The sequence below is a fragment of the Oncorhynchus nerka genome, linkage group LG21 (assembly GCF_034236695.1).
Source record: "Oncorhynchus nerka isolate Pitt River linkage group LG21, Oner_Uvic_2.0, whole genome shotgun sequence".
Lineage (NCBI taxonomy): Eukaryota > Metazoa > Chordata > Actinopteri > Salmoniformes > Salmonidae > Oncorhynchus > Oncorhynchus nerka.
The window spans coordinates 14,024,921-14,044,271 of NC_088416.1; the positions used below are offsets into that span (position 1 = coordinate 14,024,921).

Sequence of the window (19,351 nt, forward strand, 5' to 3'; positions counted from 1 at the left end):
CCCCCCCCCCCCCAGGAGACTGAAAATATTTGGCATGGGTCCCCAGATCCTCAACAAGTTCTACAGGTGCACCATTGAGAGCATCTTGACCGGTTACATCACCGCCTGGTATGGCAACTACTCAGCATCCGACCGTAAGGTTCTACAGTGGGTAGAGCGTACAGCAGAATACAACACTGGGGCCAAGCTTCCTGCCATCCAAGAATAGGCCGTGTCAGAGGAAGGCCCCAAAAATGGTCAAAGACTCCAGTCACCCAAGTCACAGACTCTTCTCTCTGCAAGCGGTACCAGAGCCCCAAGTCTAGGTCCAAAAGACTCCTTCACAGCTTCTACCCCCAAGCTATAAGACTGCTGAACAAGTAGTCAAATGGCCATCTGGACTATTTAGATTGACCCCCCCCAACCCCCTTTTTTTTACGCTTCTGCTACTCGCTGTTTTATCAATGCAGAGTCACTTTACTCCTACCTACATGCACATATTATCTCAATTAATAATAATACGTATTTGGTCAATAACAAAAGTTTATCGCAATACTTTTTTATATACCCTTTGTTGGCAATGACAGAGGTCAAACATTTTCTGTTAGTCATCACAAGGTTTTCACACACTGTTGCTGGTATTTTGGCCCATTCCTCCATGCAGATCTCCTCTAGAGCAGTGATGTTTTGGGGCTGTTGCTGGGCAACACGGACTTTCAACTCCCTCCAAAGATTTTCTATGGGGTTGAGATCTGGAGACTGGCTAGGCCACTCCAGGACCTTGAAATGCTTCTTACGAAGCCACTCCTTTGTTGCCCGGGCGGTGTGTTTGGGATCATTGTCATGCTGAAAGACCCAGCCACGTTTCATCTTCAATGCCCTTGCTGATGGAAGGAGGTTTTCACTCAAAATCTCACGATACATGGGCCCATTCATTCTTTCCTTTACACGGATCAGTCGTCCTGGTCCCTTTGCAGAAAAACAGCCCCAAAGCATGATGTTTCCAACCCATGCTTCACAGTAGGTATGGTGTTCTTTGGATGCAACTCAGCATTCTTTGTCCTCCAAACACGATGAGTTGAGTTTTTACCAAAAAGTTATATGACATTCTCCCAATCTTCTTCTGGATCAACCAAATGCTCTCTAGCAAATTTCAGACGGGCCTGGACATGTACTGGCTTAAGCAGGGGGACATGTCTGGCACTGCAGGATTTGAGTCCCTGGCGGCGTAGTGTTACTAATAGTAGGCTTTGTTACTTTGGTCCCAGCTCTCTGCAGGTCATTCCCTAGGTCCCCCCGTGTGGTTCTGGGATTTTTGCTCACCGTTCTTGTGATCATTTTGACCCCACGGGGTGAGATCTTGCCCCAGATCGAGGGAGATTATCAGTGGTCTTGTATGTCTTCCATTTCCTAATATTTGCTCCCACAGTTGATTTCTTCAAACCAAGCTGCTTACCTATTGCAGATTCAGTCTTCCCAGCCTGGTGCAGGTCTACAATTTTGTTTCTGGTGTCCTTTGATGTGTGACTGTTTGAGGTTGTGGACAGGTGTCTTTTATACTGATAACAAGTTCAAACAGGTGCCATTAATACAGGTAACGAGTGGAGGACAGAGGAGCCTCTTAAAAAGAAGTTACAGGTCTGTGAGAGCCAGAAATCTTACTTGTTTGGAGGTGACCAAATACTTATTTGGAATGGGCCAAAATACCAGCAACAGTGTGTGAAAACCTTGTGAAGACTTACAGAAAACGTTTTGACCTCTGTCATTGCCAACAAAGGGTATATAAACAAAGTATTGAGATAAACTTTTGTTATTGACCAAATACTTATTTTCCACCATAATTTGCAAATAAATTCATTAAAAATCCTACAATGTGATTTTCTGGATTTTTTTCTTCTCAGTTTGTCTGTCATAGTTGAAGTGTACCTATGATGAAAATTACAGGCCTCTCTCATCTTTTTAAGTGGGAGAACTTGCACAATTGGTGGCTGACTAAATACTTTTTTGCCCCACTGTATGGCCTCATTAATAACCTGTACCCCCGCACATTGACTCAGTACCGGTACCCCCTGTATATAGCCTCATTACTAACCTGTACCCCTGCACATTGACTCAGTACCAGTACCCCCTGTATATAGCCTCATTACTAATCTGTACCCCCGCACATTTACTCAGTACCGGTACCCCCTGTATATAGCCTCATTACTAACCTGTATGCCTGCACATTGACTTGACCTGTTGTTTTCAGTGAATGTGACAAAAAAAATGTATTTGATTTGATTGGTTTGTTATTGGGTTTGTTCGACATTGCAGGCGACAGTGCAGGTGACTGGCGACTGACTGACTGATCTGATCTGATCCTTGCATCATAAGTAACTACTCATTATTATTTATAAATCAGTCAGCCAGTCACCATTTACCCACGATGCAGCATGGATTTGATGCTCTCGAACACGGCCAGTGGTTTAGTAAATGACATAAAGGCTACGCTGAGCACGCTCTACGTTGTGTGGAATATCATCTATAATAATGACATAAAGGCTACGCTGAGCACGCTCTACGTTGTGTGGAATATCATCTATAATAATGACATAAAGGCTACGCTGAGCACGCTCTACGTTGTGTGGAATATCATCTATAATAATGACATAAAGGTTACGCTGAGCACGCTCTACGGGGTGTGGAACATCATCTATGATAATGACATAAAGGCTACGCTGAGCACGCTCTACGGGGTGTGGAACACCATCTATAATAATTTGGCTGTTCTAAATTTTTGACACAATTGGCTGGAAAGTCACCCTTTGCCTTGATGACAGCTTTGCACACTCTTGGCATAATCTCAACCAGCTTCATGAGGTAGTCACCTGGAATTCATTTCAATTAACAGGTGTGCCTAGTAAAATGTTAATTTGTGGAATTTCATTCCTTCTTAATGTGTTTGAGCCAATCAGTTGTGTTGTGACAAGGTATGGGTGGCTCTCATGAGGACCGCAACATGAAAGGATGACCCAGAGTAACCTCTGCTGCAGAAGATACGTTCATTAGAGTTAACTGCACCTCGGATGGCAGCCCAAATAAATGCTTCACAGAGTTCAAGTAACAGACACATCAACTGTTCAGAGACTGGTTGAGTTGCTGCATGCAAAAACACTGTTTACAAAATCTTTGTTAAAGAACAAGAAGGCCTGCACACTGTTTATAAAAAATGTGCTTTTCTTTCAAAAACAAAGACATTTCTAAGTGACCCCAAACTTTTGAATGGACGTATTGTTACACCATGTAGGAGCAGTATAGACCTTCAGTAGCTGGCTACTTATTAAGATGTTGTTTGACTTAATGAAACTGCCTTAAATGTGCTGTACTAAACATTGTTTTGTTCGCACTAATCAATCAACACAGTCGGGTCTTTGTATGTCTCAATATAATAGTATTATTTAATTAAATCCATTTAAATATAATCTTTGTCTGAAAATAAAATATGATCCTCAACTGCGTTTCCCCTCCAGTCAGCAGACGGCGATGTGCGTCTTTCAGGCGACGCTGCCAGCGTGACGTATAATCTAGTGGACGGTTCTTCAGAAACAGCTCGTCAACCACCGCGGTAGCTTTCTAGCCAACATAGCCGAAAGATTCAAGCTATTTATACGCTTTCGGTGTATATTAGCTACTGTGTTTTAGACACACTTCTGTCGTATCTACTTGTTAACCTATTTAATTTAATATGACGTTATTTTTTATTAGTCAGCTATAGTAGCTGGCTGGTTAAGTTAGCACTAGCCTAGTTGCTAATGATAGCTAGCTAACATCCCCGACCATGAGCTCCCTAAACTTCTCCCCTCCTGTTAAAGAAGAAGAGGTCTGCTGGACGGAGAAAGAAGCTCTGGGGCTGAACATTGTCGTGAAAGAGGAGAAGGAAGAAGACGATGTCACAGTAAAAAAAGAAGAAAAAGACGTTTCAGTTAAAGAAGAGGAAGACTCGTTCAGAGTGGAAGAAGAGGAAGATGCAGTTTTTGGAGTGAAGAAGGAAGGGGAAATTACTGTCACATTGAAAGACGAAGAGGTGGAGATAGGAGATCTGATTGACACCAGTAAGTACCGCCTTAAATGTGTTTTTAACTTTGGATATTCGGAGTTGGCTCGTCAATACCTCTTCTAGGATTATAACTGATATGTCTAGAATCAGAAGACGTAGACAACAAGCTACCCCTTGTTTTCTCCGTTCCTTTTCCAAAAAGTGACTAAACATATATATTTGAGAAGGGTCTATCTGCTGACCGCAGACTGGGGGGCACGGCATGTAGTGATTTTAATGTAGTGATGATTTACTACACACCGTGCCCCCCAATAGTGCCATGTGAGAGTTGGGTTGGCTACACCAAAGATTATGAATATACTGACAAGATGTCTCTTTGCCCAAACAAGGGGAGTCGTTGTCCACAAAGCGGCACTGAGGGTTCTCTAGCTCCCGCCTACCCTTTCTTTGGATTGGTGTATACTTCTTCTTATTGTAATCTATTTAAAAATATATATATTCTATGAGGGTTGTTGACGTCAACTGCCTGTATTCAATGGAGAGAGATGCTAAGTTACTAGCATGAATATGCATAGCGATCTGGAGACATCTCCTATGGTGTTTTATTACAACACACCGTTCTATACGGTCCACCTGGTAGAGGTTCATATCTGACAGATGAACACACCGTTCTATACAGTCCACCCGGTAGAGGTGGCTAGAGAGAGCTACTAGCATGAATATCCATAGCGATCTGGAGACAACTCCTATAGTGTTTTTATCAAAGTTGTTGGTATGTCACGTGTCCACATAACTTAAGCACCACAAAACTTCTGTTGGATCAAGTAAACCTCACATAGCAAATAAGCCGTTAATTTTGTTGTTGACCAAATTCGACTCTTTGATCATTGTTTCCTCTTGGATACAACCTACTGTAGCCTGCTGGCATAACCTAGAGAGTTACAACCTACTGTAGCCTACTGGCATAACCTAGAGAGTTACAACCTACTGTAACCTACTGGCATGACCTAGAGAGATACAACCTACTGTAGCCTACTGGCATGACCTAGATTTACAACCTACTATAGCCTACTGGCATGACCTAGAGAGTTTCAAGCTACTGTAACCTACTGGCATAACCTAGAGAGTTACAACCTACTGTAGCCTACTGGCATGACCTAGAGTTATAACCTACTGTAGCCTACTGGCATGTCCTACAGAGATACAACCACTGGTATGCAAGCATTTCTAATCTTTTTTCTCACTTTTATGGGGTATTGTGACGTCAGATTGATCACTTTTAAAAATATCATCCATTTTAGAATAAGGCTGTAACGTAACAAAATGTGTAAAAAGGGAAGGGGTCTGAATGCATGTATGTTGTATGTTCTAGGGCTGTCCCAGATAAAAAAAAAAGAAAATTCTTTCTACCAATTGGCAGATTGAAATGTTATGACATATATTTTTCCATATAGACACACCGCATGTGTTTAGTAAAATCAACTGTGTGTTTAATCAAATCAACTGTATGTGTTTAATCAAATCAACTGTATGTGCGGAACTTGAACTGAACTGATGCTTCAAGCTTTTGATTAAATAATGAACACAAATGACTTGAATAAGCCAGAGATCAATATACCCAGAAGAAAATAACCAACCGACCTGCTGCTGGCCTTCATAAATTGTGCGTTATGCTCCCGAAGTATCCGGTAAAATCTGCAAACTTTTTCCATTTGGAATTTATCCAATTTATCTTACAATTTCTACCGATCTGCGTGCTACATTAGTTGTAGTCATAACATGTGGATTTAATAGTATGTTGTACCTAGTTTCCCTCCTTCAGGGAACAGTAGTTATAGTCATAACGTTAAGCTTGTCATATGTTAAACTTAAATACTGGATCTTGCTGTCGGACAGTTTTTTGTTTTCAGGTCTCTGAATTGCTCTCTAACTACGTAACATTTAGTGTTTCCTTATGTTACGCTGGAACAGTTTTCATGGGCACAGAAATCCTAAATTATTTCAGTTTGCTAAATCCGAGAGTCACCTTAAGTTGATTCACAACACCCAAACACCGACACTCATTAATGCTGTTCTTCAATAATTACACATAATACTTAATACATTAGCTTTTTAGTTACAGTCACATGTTCAACTATCATCAGCTGATCCATGAAATCATTTTCTGAATGCCAATCAAATGACAAACATCACGACATGCAACAACAATCAAAATGCTTCTTCATTCATTACTCTGGTAAAAACGGTTATGCTGTGCTCCACGTTGGCTCCAACATCCCTAACAAATTGATGTTTATAATGTCATTGTCTGCTTGATTTATAGTAGGGTCTCGTTAGTCTGTCTGGACACAGAGATACTTAGCTCATAATGTGTAGAGAACTGTTCCGTGATGTATATGCTATTGTACAACACACAGAGCTATTTTTCTTTATTCGGGACATTTAGAATGACAGCACATTACAGAGTAGCCTAGTGGGATTATTCACAAAATTATCTGGTGATCAGTTTATGAAATGTCATGAGACATTTTAGTTTCCATGTTTCACCTGAAATATTAAATGATTTATAATCCAAGGAGGTGTTTCTGCACCCAAATTGCGTGTGCATCACCCTTGTTGCAATTTTAGCAAACACAGAAAGGGGCCTATATTGGAGACCAAAAGTAGCCTGGCACACTGCTTAGGATTTCAACAACTTTTACTTATTTCTAGCCTACAATCATCGATGTTACTACTATTGTGAAAATATGACTAAATAGGACTATTGTTGCTCACTTGACTGTCTTAAGACAATTCTAAAGTAATTTTAACATTCATTTACAGACGTCAATTGTTGTACAACATCATGGCTACGCTTTTGGCATCACCTTTAACAGTGGATTTCTGCTGTTGTGGCCCTTTAATCATCTGTCTGACTTGTGTCGTGGAAATTTCCTCTATTTACCAAATCATGGGAGCAAACCACACACACAAGTCAGAGTTAGTTATCAAAGTCCATCTTTAATTATATGAGCTCTATCACAATCCCGTGACTCTCAGGTAATTCAGTGTCTCTCAGTGAATTCTCTGAGGTTCCCCTCTGCATTGCAACTGCGATCCTTTAATAGCAAAGAACACACATAGTCAGACAGCATAGACATAATAAATCGTTCAGCTTTGTCTCCTTACTCAAACCCCAGAACCATAAACCAATCCTCCATATCAACAGGCATATATCAAATTGTCATTTAGATACAACCAATTCTAAATACAACCAATCCTGGACAAACTCACGGAGACACACTGACTGGCACACAGACATTGTGGAGCCAAGAGATACACGCTTGATGACACTTTGACCTCTCCCCTCTCTGCGGCCCATGCCACTTGTCTTGACATAGAACAGATACTGAAACCCTGCCACAGTATTATACAAAAATAACATTCTTGATGAGAAGTAACTTACAAACATATGATGAATATAAAACATCTTACCTATGTTACCAACAAATTCTGATTATTTCCACAACACTTGTTGTTCACACAGGAGAGAGACGTGACTATCGTGGATCCTCTGGGGAGCCTCAACATCATGATGCTAACGAGGCAGAGAAGGGTCTCTCCACTTCAGAACACCTCAAGAAACGCCAGCAGAGACCCACAGATAGGAAATCTCACTGCTGCTCTGACTGTGGGAAACGTTGCAAATCTTCATCAGAACTTAAAATACACCAGCAAGTACACACAGGAGAGAAATCTCACCACTGTTTTGATTGTGGGAAGAGTTACTTAAGATCAGAATCACTAAAAGTACACCTGAGAATTCACACTGGAGAGAAACCTTATAGCTGTGATCAATGTGGGAAGAGTTTTACTCAGTCAAGCTGCCTGAAAACTCACCAGAGAATTCACACTGGAGAGAAACCTTATAGCTGTGATCAATGTGGGAAGAGTTTTACTCACTCAAGCTGTCTTATAGTACATCTGAGAGCACACACAGGAGAGAAACCTTACCACTGCTCTGACTGTGGAAAGAGTTTTGTTAGTTCAACAGATTTAAAATCCCACCTGAAAATACACACAGTAGACAAACCTTATAACTGTACTCAATGTGGGAAGAGTTTTAATCACTCAAGCTGGCTGATAGTACATTTGAGAGCACACACAGGAGTGAAACCTTATAGCTGTAATCAATGTGGGAAGAGTTTTGTTACATCTAGCCATCTGACTCTACACCAGAGAACACACACAGGAGAGAAATCTTATAGCTGTAGTCAATGTGGGAAGAGTTTTATTCAGTCAAGCAGCCTGATATCACACCAGAGAACACACACAGGAGAGAAACCTTATAGCTGTAATCAATGTGGGAAGAGTTTTACTCAGTCAAGCAGCCTAGTATCACACCAGAGAACACACACGGGAGAGAAACCTTATAGCTGTAATCAATGTGGGAAGAGTTTTACTCAGTCAAGCAGCCTGGTATCACACCAGAGAACACACACAGGAGAGAAACTTCATAGCTGTGATCAATGTGACAAGAGATACTCTGATAAAAGATCTCTGATCAAACATCAGAAAATACATACATGAAGGAGTTGTTTCCTGATATCAATGAAATAATGTCACAATGTAGAATGTTTTAACATTGTAGTAGGAGTATTTTAGATGTCACAATGTAGAATGTTTTAACATTGTAGAAGGAGTATTTTAATGATGTCACAATGTAGAACCCTAATTATTTATCCCCTGTTCTATGAGCCTCATCAGTGGATTTTTTTTGTACTTTTTTGTATGATCCTGACTAGTCTGCTAGTCCCTGCCACTGCAAAACTTCCCCGCTGCATGATGCTGCCACCCCCATGCTTCACAGTAGGGATGGTGCCAGGTTTCTTCCAGATGTGAATCTTGGCATTCAGGCCAAAGAGTTTAATCTTGGTTTCATCAGACCAGAGAATCTTGTTTCTCATGGTCAGAGTCCTTTCTGTGTTTTTTGGCAAACTCCAAGCAGGCTGTCATGTGCCTTTTACTGAGGAGTGGTTTCCGTCTGGCCACTCTACCGTATAGATCTGATTGGTGGAGTGCTGCAGAGATGGTTGTCCTTCTGGAAGGTTCTCCCATCGACACAGAGGAACTCTGGAGCTTTGTCAGAGTGACCATCGGGTTCTTGGTCACCTCCCTGACCAAGGCCCTTCTCCCAAATGTATGTAGTTCTGTACTTGAGCTGGTCTTGTTTTTTGATTTGTGTCATGTTTTGTGTGGACCCCAGGAAGAGTAGCTGCTACTTTTGCAACAGCTAATGGGGATCCTAATAAAATACCAAGATTGCTCAGTTTGGCCGGGTGGCCAGCCCTAGGAAGAGTCTTGGTGGTTCCAAACTTTTTCCTTTTAAGAATGATGGTGGCCACTGTGTTCTTGAGGACCTTCAATGATGCAGAAATGTTTTGGTATCCTTCCCCAGATCTGTGCCTCAACACAATCCTGTCTCAGAGCTCTTCGGACAATTCCTTTGACCTCAGGGCTTGGTTTTCACTCTGACAACTGTGGGACCTTATATAGACAGGTGTGTGCATTTCCAAATCATGTCCAATCAATTTAATTTACCACAGGTGGACTCCAATCAATTTGTAGAAACATCTCAAGGATGATCAATGGAAACAGGATGCACCTGAAAGCAATTTCAAGTCTCTTAGCAAAGGGTCTGAACACTTTAAGTAAATACATTTGCAAATGGTTTGTCATTATGGGGTGTTATGTGTAGATTGATGAGGGGAATTTTTTTTTCAGAATAAGGCTGTAATGTAACAAAATGTTGAAAGAGTGAAGGGGTCTGAATACTTTACGAATGCACTGTATATCGCTGGCAGATTTTTCTACTGCTGGCAGTTTTGTACACAGTCATGTGATACGTGGTATAGAAAAATCCAATCTTAGGAGAATACAAGGGAGGCACTATACTGTGTGTCTGCAGATGTCTATCTGGTCAAAACCACTGATAAGGTGCCCCTCCACCCTCTGGTGGGATGGATCATGTCTACAGAGAAACCTAAATTCAAATACTTAGATTTGTATGTATTGGGTATATGTTGTGAAATTGTTAGATATTACTTGTTAGAAATTACTGCACTGTCGGAGCTAGAAATGCAAGCATTTCGCTACACCCGCAATAATATCTGCAAAACATGTGTATGTGACCAATATAATGTGATTTTGATTTGAAATAAATGTCCTATTTATCAAAGGTGCTTTTGGCTTGGGTCAAAATTACTCCAAAGGATTTGAATTTGTTAAAAGTTCATTTTGATGCAGAAATACTAAACCATGATTTAGATTTATTAATAACAAGTTGATTGACAAAGTCATGAAAATTGGAAGAATTGAATAAGCCACATTTTGGCTATGATAAAAGATATGCCTCTGGGGTCAAAATGATCCATGTCAGAATTATGGTTCAATGCAAATTTGTAGTGGGTGTAAAGTTTGTTTTAAATACTCACTCATTAAACACGAATCAATCAACACATGCTTCTCTTTGAATGACTTAATATAATATTAAACTTTGATTAAATAAATGAAAAGTAAAACTTGCCCACTCCAGTCAGTAGATGGCGATGTGCGTCTTTTAGGTTCAGGCGACGCTGCCAGTGTGACGTATCTAGTGGACGGGACGCTCCTTCAACAACCACAACAGCTAGTCGGACGCCTCGGTAGCTTTCTAGCAAAGATAGCTACAAAATTCACGCTATTTACACTGTTTTGGTGTATATTAGTCCCTGTGTATTAAACATAATAATGTTTACATATCTTACATTACTCATCTCATATGTATACACTGTATCTTTTACCATCTATTGCACCTTGCCTATGCCGCTCATCCATATATTTATATGTACATATTCTTCTTCCATCCCTTTAGATTTGTGTGTATTAGGTAGTTGTTGTGGAATTGTTAGATTACTTGTTAGATATTGCTGCACTGTCGGAACTAAAAGCACAAGCATTTCGCTACAATAACTTCTGCTAACCATGTGTATGTGACCAATAATATTTGATTTGATTTGATTACTACCTCTCAATACCTCACCTTGCGATGATGACAGCACTGAACTTTTTCCTAAAATGTTTTATGAGATTGGAGAACACCATTCCTCCATACAGAATCCTACCAGGTCCTTATGGACTGCCCTCTTCAATTCAAACCACAGGCTTCCAAATGGGGTTAAAGTGTGGGGCCTGAGATGGCCCTGCGTTCTCATTCTGACACCAAACCCACCACTGGTGGGCGTGGCTAAACACCTCTATTTCCCAGTAATGGAACACTTCAGGCATCAGCCTATAAACATTATATATTATAGAGCTCTGTTCAGCCTTGTAACGGATATCGTCCTCTTCGTCTGAGGAGGAGTAAGGATTGGACCAAAACGCAGTGTGGTAAGTGTCCATATTGATTTATTCAAAAAACACAACTGAACACTGGAACAAAATAATAAACGTGAAATATACAAAACCGAAACAGTACCGTGTGGCCCAAACACTCAAAAAAAAACCCACCAACCAAAAGTGAAACCCAGGCTACCTTAGTATGATTCTCAATCAGGGAAAACAATTGACAGCTGCCTCTGATTGAGAACCATACTAGGCCGAACTCAAAAATCAACATAGAAAAACAAACAGACTGCCCACCCCAACTCACGCCCTGACCATACTTACACACAGACAAATCAAAGGAACTAAGGTCAGAACGTGACAGTACCCCCTCCCCCCAAATGTGCAGACTCCGGCCGCAAAACTTGAACCTAAAGGGAGGGTCTGGGTGGGCGTCTGTCCGCGGTGGCGGCTCTGGCGCGGGACGTGGACCCCACTTCACCATAGTTTTTTTGCGCCTCTTAGCCCGCCTCCGTGACCTCTTTAGAGCGGCGACCCTTGCCGCCGACCTTGGACTGGGGACCCACGCCACGGATCCCGAATGGACGGGAGATTCCGGCAGCGCCGGACAGGCGGGAGACTCCGGCAGCTCCGGAGTGAAGAGCGATTCTGGCATTGCCTGGCTGACTGACGGCCCTGGCGGCCCCTGGCTGGCTGACAGCTCTGGCGGCTCCTGGCTGACTGGCGGCTCCGGACAGACGGGAGCTCAGGACAGACGGGAGACTCTGGCGGCTCAGGATAGACGGGAGACTCTGGTGGCTCAGGACAGACGGGAGACTCTGGCGGTGCTGGGCAGGAGGAAGGCTCTGGCAGCGCTGGACAGGCGGGAACACCTGTAGGGAGAAGACGGAGAGACAGCCTGGTGCGGGGGTCTGCCACCGGATAGACCGGACCGTGAAGGCGCACTGGAGCTCTTGAGCACCGAGCCTGCCCAACCTTACCTGGTTGAATGCTCCCCGTAGCCAGGCCAGTGTGGCGAGGTGGAATAGCCCGCACTGGGCTGTGCTGGCGAACCGGGGACACCATGCGTAAGGCTGGTGCCATGTACGCCGGCCCGAGGAGACGCACTGGAGACCAGATGCGCAGAGCCGGCTTCATGGCACCTGGCTCGATGCCCACTCTAGCCCGGCCGATACGGGGAGCCGGGATGTAACGCCCTGAGCTAAGCACGCGTACTGGGGACACCGTGCCCTCCACCGCATAACACGGTGCCTGACCAGTACGACGCCCTCTCTCTCCACGATAAGCACGGGGAGTTGGCGCAGGTCTCCTACCTGACTTTGCCACACTCCCCGTGTGCCACCCCCAATACATTTTTGGGGCTGCCTCTCGGGCTTCCTTGCCAGCTGTGTTCCCTTGAAGCGCTGGCTCCCATTACCTGCTGCCTCCGCTCTCTTGGCTGCCTCCGGGGCGGCAGGGTAGCCTAGTGGTTAGAGCGTTGGACTAGTAACCGAAAGGTTGCAAGTTCGAATCCCCGAGCTGACAAGGTACAAATCTGTCGTTCTGCCCCTGAACAGGCAGTTAACCCACTGTTCCTAGGCCGTCATTGAAAATAAGAATTTGTTCTTAACTAACTTGCCTAGTAAAATAAATAAATCAAATAAATATAGCTCTGTTCAGCCTATAAACATTATATATAATAGAGCTCTGATCAGCCTATAAACATTATATATTATAGAGCTCTGATCAGCCTATAAACATTATATATTATAGAGCTCTGTTCTACTTCCACTGGTCCTGGGACACTTCAGGCCTCAGCCTATTGTCATGCAGGTGAGTGAGGACCCAAAAGCGATTTAACAGAAACAGAGTCTTTTAATGTCCAAACAGGGGAATGTCCAAACAGGGAAAACATAAATCCTCAATCTTTACAGGAGATGTTCAAACAGGGAAAACATAAATCCTCTATCTTTACAGGAGAGTCCCCCTTCTAGTAGTAGAAGAGAATAGCAGGGCTAGCGGCAACAGACTGCTGGTCCCTCCGGGTAGGCGCGGGCCGTAGAGGACAGAGACACCTGCTCACACGCAGCATCTGATGAAGAGGCAGATTACGACAGGACGGGACAAGGGCAAAGCAAACAAGAATCCGACAAGGACAGAAGCAGAAACAGAGAGAGAAATAGAGACTTAATCAGAGGGCAAAAGAGGAGACAGGTGTGAGAGAGTAAACGAGGTCGTTAGGAGAATGGGGAACAGCTGGGAGCAGGAACGGAACGATAGAGAGAGAGAGATAGTAACCTAATACGACCAGCAGGGGGAAACGAAGAGAAGAGAAAGCACAGGGACAAGACATAACATGACAGTACCCCCCACTCACCGAGCGCCTCCTGGCGCACTCGAGGAGGAAACCTGGCGGCAACGGAGGAAATCATCGATCAGCGAACGGTCCAGCACATCCCGAGATGGAACCCAACTCCTTTCCTCAGGACCGTAACCCTCCCAATCCACTAGGTACTGATGACCACGGCCCCGAGGACGCATGTCCATAATCTTCCGGACCCTGTAGATAGGTGCGCCCTCGACAAGGACGGGGGGAGACGAACGGGGCGCGAAGAAAAGGCTTGACACAGGAGACATGGAAGACCGGGTGGACGCGACGAAGATGTCGCGGAAGAAGAAAGTCGCACAGCGACAGGATTAACGACCTGAGAAATACGGAACGGACCAATGAACCGCGGGGTCAACTTGCGAGAAGCTGTCATAAGGGAAGGTTACGAGTGGAGAGCCATACTCTCTGACCGCGACAATACCTAGGACTCTTAGTCCTACGCTTATTAGCGGCTCTCACAGTCTGCGCCCTATAACGGCAAAGTGCAGACCTGACCCTCTTCCAGGTGCGCTCACAACGTTGGACAAAAGCCTGAGCAGAGGGGACGCTGGACTCGGCGAGCTGGGACGAGAACAGAGGAGGCTGGTACCCGAGGCTACTCTGAAAAGGAGATAGCCCGGTCGCAGACGAAGGAAGCGAGTTGTGAGCGTATTCTGCCCAGGGGAGCTGTTCTGCCCAAGACGCAGGGTTTCGAAAGGAAAGACTGCGTAAGATGCGACCAATCGTCTGATTGGCCCGTTCTGCTTGACCGTTAGACTGGGGTGAAAACCGGAAGAGAGACTGACGGAAGCCCCAATCAAACGGCAAAACTCCCTCCAAAATTGAGACGTGAATTGCGGTCCCCTGTCCGAAACGGGCGTCTGACGGAAGGCCATGAATTCTGAAAACATTCTCAATGATGATTTGTGCCGTCTCTTTAGCAGAAGGAAGCTTAGCGAGGGGAATAAAATGAGCCGCCTTAGAGAACCTATCGACAACCGTTAGAATAACAGTCTTCCCCGCTGACGAAGGAAGACCGGTAATAAAGTCTAAGGCGATGTGAGACCACGGTCGAGAGGGAATGGAAGCGGTCTGAGACGGCCGGCAGGAGGAGAGTTACCGGACTTAGTCTGCGCGCAGTCCGAACAAGCAGCCACGAAACGACGCGTGTCACGCTCCTGAGTGGGCCACCAGAAACGCTGGCGAATAGAAGCAAGCGTACCCCGAACGCTGGGATGGCCGGCTAACTTGGCAGAGTGAGCCCACTGAAGAACGGCCAGACGAGTAGGAACGGGAACGAAAAGAAGGTTCCTAGGACAAGCGCGCGGCGACGGAGTGTGAGTGAGTGCTTGCTTTACCTGCCTCTCAATTCCCCAGACAGTCAACCCGACAACACGCCCCTCAGGAGAATCCCCTCGGGGTCGGTGGAGGCTACTGAAGAACTGAAGAGACGGGACAAAGCATCAGGCTTGGTGTTCTTTGAGCCCGGACGATAAGAAATAACGAACTCGAAACGAGCGAAAAACAGCGCCCAACGAGCCTGACGCGCATTAAGTCGTTTGGCAGAACGGATGTACTCAAGGTTCTTATGGTCAGTCCAAACGACAAAAGGAACGGTCGCCCCCTCCAACCACTGTCGCCATTCGCCTAGGGCTAAGCGGATGGCGAGCAGTTCGCGGTTTCCACATCATAGTTACGTTCCGACGGCGACAGGCGATGAGAAAAATACGCGCAAGGATGGACCTTATCGTCAGAATGGGAGCGCTGGGACAGAATGGCTCCCACGCCCACCTCTGACGCATCAACCTCGACAATGAACTGTCTAGAGACGTCAGGTGTAACAAGGATAGGAGCGGATGTAAAACGCTTCTTGAGGAGATCAAAAGCTCCCTGGGCGGAAACGGACCACTTAAAGCACGTCTTGACAGAAGTAAGGGCTGTGAGAGGAGCTGCCACCTGACCGAAATTACGAATGAAACGACGATAGAAATTCGCGAAACCGAGAAAGCGCTGCAGCTCGACACGTGACTTAGGGACGGGCCAATCACTGACAGCTTGGACCTTAGCGGAATCCATCTGAATGCCTTCAGCGGAAATAACAGAACCGAGAAATGTGACGGAGGAGACATGAAAAGCGCACTTCTCAGCCTTCACATAAAGACAATTCTCTAAAGGCGCTGGAGGACACGTCGAACGTGCTGAACATGAATCTGGAGTGACGGTGAAAAAATCAGGATATCGTCAAGGTAAACGAAAACAAAGATGTTCAGCATGTCTCTCAGTACATCATTCACTAATGCCTGAAAGACAGCTGGAGCGTTAGCGAGACCGAACGTCAGAACCCGGTATTCAAAGTGCCCTAACGGAGTGTTAAACGCCGTTTTCCACTCGTCCCCCTCCCTGATGCGCACGAGATGGTAAGCGTTACGAAGGTCCAACTTAGTGAAAAACCTGGCTCCCTGCAGGATCTCGAAGGCTGAAGACATAAGGGGAAGCGGATAACGATTCTTAACCGTTATGTCATTCAGCCCTCGATAATCCACGCAGGGGCGCAGGGTCCCGTCCTTTTTCTTAACAAAAAAACCCGCTCCGGCGGCGGGAGAGGAGGAAGGGACTACGGTACCGGCGTCGAGAGCTACAGACAAATAATCTTCGAGAGCCTTACGTTCGGGAGCCGACAGAGAGTATAGTCTACCCCGGGGGGGAGTGGTACCCGGAAGGAGATCTATACTACAATCATACGACCGGCGAGGAGGAAGGGAAAGCAAGGGAAGCGGATAACGATTCTTAACCGTTATGTCATTCAGCCCTCGATAATCCACGCAGGGGCGCAGGGTCCCGTCCTTTTTCTTAACAAAAAAAACCCCAGCTCCGGCGGGAGAGGAGGAAGGGACTACGGTACCGGCGTCGAGAGCTACAGACAAATAATCTTCGAGAGCCTTACGTTCGGGAGCCGACAGAGAGTATTGTCTACCCCGGGGGGGAGTGGTACCCGGAAGGAGATCTATACTACAATCATACGACCGGTGAGGAGGAAGGGAGGTGGCTGAAGACCGTGCGCAGATCATGATATTCCTCCGGCACCCCTGTCAAATCACCAGGCTCCTCCTGTGAAGAGGGGGCAGAAGAAACAGGAGGGATAGCAGACATTAAACATTTCACATGACAAGAGACGTTCCAGGAGAGGATAGAATTACTAGACCAATTAATAGAAGGATTATGACACACTAGCCAGGAATGGCCCAAAACAACAGGTGTAAAAGGTGAACGAAAAATCAAAAAAGAAATGGTTTCGCTATGATTACCAGAGACAGTGAGGGTTAAAGGTAGCGTTTCACGCTGAATCCTGGGGAGAGGACTACCATCCAAGGCGAACATGGCCGTGGGCTCCCCTAACTGTCTGAGAGGAATGTCATGTTCCCGAGCCCAGGCTTCGTCCATAAAACAGCCCTCCGCCCCAGAGTCTATCAAGGCACTGCAGGAAGCTGCCGAACCGGTCCAGCGTAGATGGACCGACAAGGTAGTACAGGATCTTGAAGGAGAGACCTGAGTAGTAGCGCTCACCAGTAGCCCTCCGCTTACTGATGAGCTCTGGCTTTACTGGACATGAAATGACAAAATGACCAGCGGAACCGCAATAGAGACAGAGGCGGTTGGTGATTCTCCGTTCCCTCTCCTTAGTCGAGATGCGAATACCCCCAGCTGCATGGGCTCAGCACCTGAGCCAGTGGAGGAAGATGGTAGTGATGCGGAGAGGGGGAAACGGATAACGCGAGCTCTCTTCCACGAGCTCGGTGACGAAGATCTACCCGTCGTTCTATACGAATAGCGAGTTCAATCAAATAATCCACGCTGGAAGGAACCTCCCGGGAGAGAATCTCATCCTTTACCTCCAGCGTGGAGACCCTCCAGAAAACGAGCGAGCAACGCCGGCTCGTTCCAGTCACTGGAGGCAGCAAGAGTGCGAAACTCTATAGAGTAGTCCGTTATGGATCGATTACCTTGACATAGGGAAGACAGGGCCCTGGAAGCTTCTTTCCCAAAAACTGAACGATCAAAAACCCGTATCATCTCCTCCTTAAAGTTCTGATACTGGTTAGTACACTCAGCCCTTGCCTCCCAGATTGCCGTGCCCCACTCACGAGCCCGTCCAGTAAGGAGAGATATGACGTAGGCGATACGAGCTGTACCCCTGGAGTACGTGTTGGGCTGGAGAGAGACACAATATCACACTGGGTGAGGAACGAGCGGCATTCAGTGGGCTCCCCAGAGTAACACGGTGGGTTATTAATTCTGGGCTCCGGAGACTCGGAAGCCCTGGAAGTAGCCGGTGGATCGAGGCGGAGATTGTGAAAATGTTTCGAGAGGTCGGAGACTTGGGCGGCCAGGGTCTCAACGGCATGTCGAGCAGCAGACAATTCCTGCTCGTGTCTGCCTAGCATCGCTCCCTGGATCTCGACGGCTGAGTAGAGAGGATCCGAAGTCGCTGGGTCCATTCTTGGTCGGATTCTTCTGTCATGCAGGTGAGTGAGGACCCAAAAGCGATTTAACAGAAACAGAGTCTTTTAATGTCCAAACAGGGAAAACATAAATCCTCAATCTTTACAGGAGATGTCCAAACAGGGAAAACATAAATCCTCAATCTTTACAGGAGATGTCCAAACAGGGAAAACATAAATCCTCTATCTTTACAGGAGAGTCCCCCTTCTAGTAGTAGAAGAGAATAGCAGGGCTAGCGGCAACAGACTGCTGGTCCCTCTGGGTAGGCGCAGGCCGTAGAGGACAGAGACACCTGCTCACACGCAGCATCTGATGAAGAGGCAGATTACGACAGGACGGGACAAGGGCAAAGCAAACAAGAATCCGACAAGGACAGAAGCAGAAACAGAGAGAGAAATAGAGACTTAATCAGAGGGCAAAAGAGGAGACAGGTGTGAGAGAGTAAACGAGGTCGTTAGGAGAATGGGGAACAGCTGGGAGCAGGAACGGAACGATAGAGAGAGAGAGAGATAGTAACCTAATACGACCAGCAGGGGGAAACGAAGAGAAGAGAAAGCACAGGGACAAGACATAACATGACACCTATAAACATTATATATAATGAGCTCTAATCAGCCTATAAACATTATATATTATAAAGCTCTGTTCTACTTCCACTGGTCCTGGGACACTTCACGCCTCAGCCTATAAACATTATATATATAGCTCTGATCTGTCTATAAACATTATACACTGCTCAAAAAATAAAGGGAACTCTAAAATAACATCCTAGATCTGAATTAATGAAATATTCTTATTAAATACTTTTTTCTTTACATAGTTGAATGTGCTGACAACAAAATCACACAAAAAAGATCAATGGAAATCAAATTTATCAACACATGTAGGTCTGGAGTCACACTCAAAATTAAAGTGGAAAACCACACTTCAGGCTGATCCAACTTTGATGTAATGTCCTTAAAACAAGTTAAAATAAGGCTCAGTAGTGTGTGTGGCCTCCACGTGCCTGTATGACCTCCCTACAACGCCTGGGCATGCTCCTGATGAGGTGGCGGATGGTCTCCTGAGGGATCTCCTCCCAGACCTGGACTAAAGCATCCGCCAAATCCTGGACAGTCTGTGGTGCA

General features: G+C 45.4%; 1 protein-coding gene across 1 annotated transcript; it reads left to right on the forward strand.

The window, feature by feature from the left end:
- Positions 1-3,531: 3,531 nt before the first annotated feature.
- LOC115125358 (zinc finger protein 501-like) lies at positions 3,532-10,236 on the forward strand. Its single transcript, XM_029654864.2, has 2 exons — positions 3,532-4,070; positions 7,542-10,236. The coding sequence occupies exons 1-2, from the start codon at positions 3,797-3,799 to the stop codon at positions 8,582-8,584; spliced, it is 1,317 nt and encodes a 438-aa protein (XP_029510724.2). The 5' UTR covers positions 3,532-3,796; the 3' UTR covers positions 8,585-10,236.
- Positions 10,237-19,351: the final 9,115 nt, after the last annotated feature.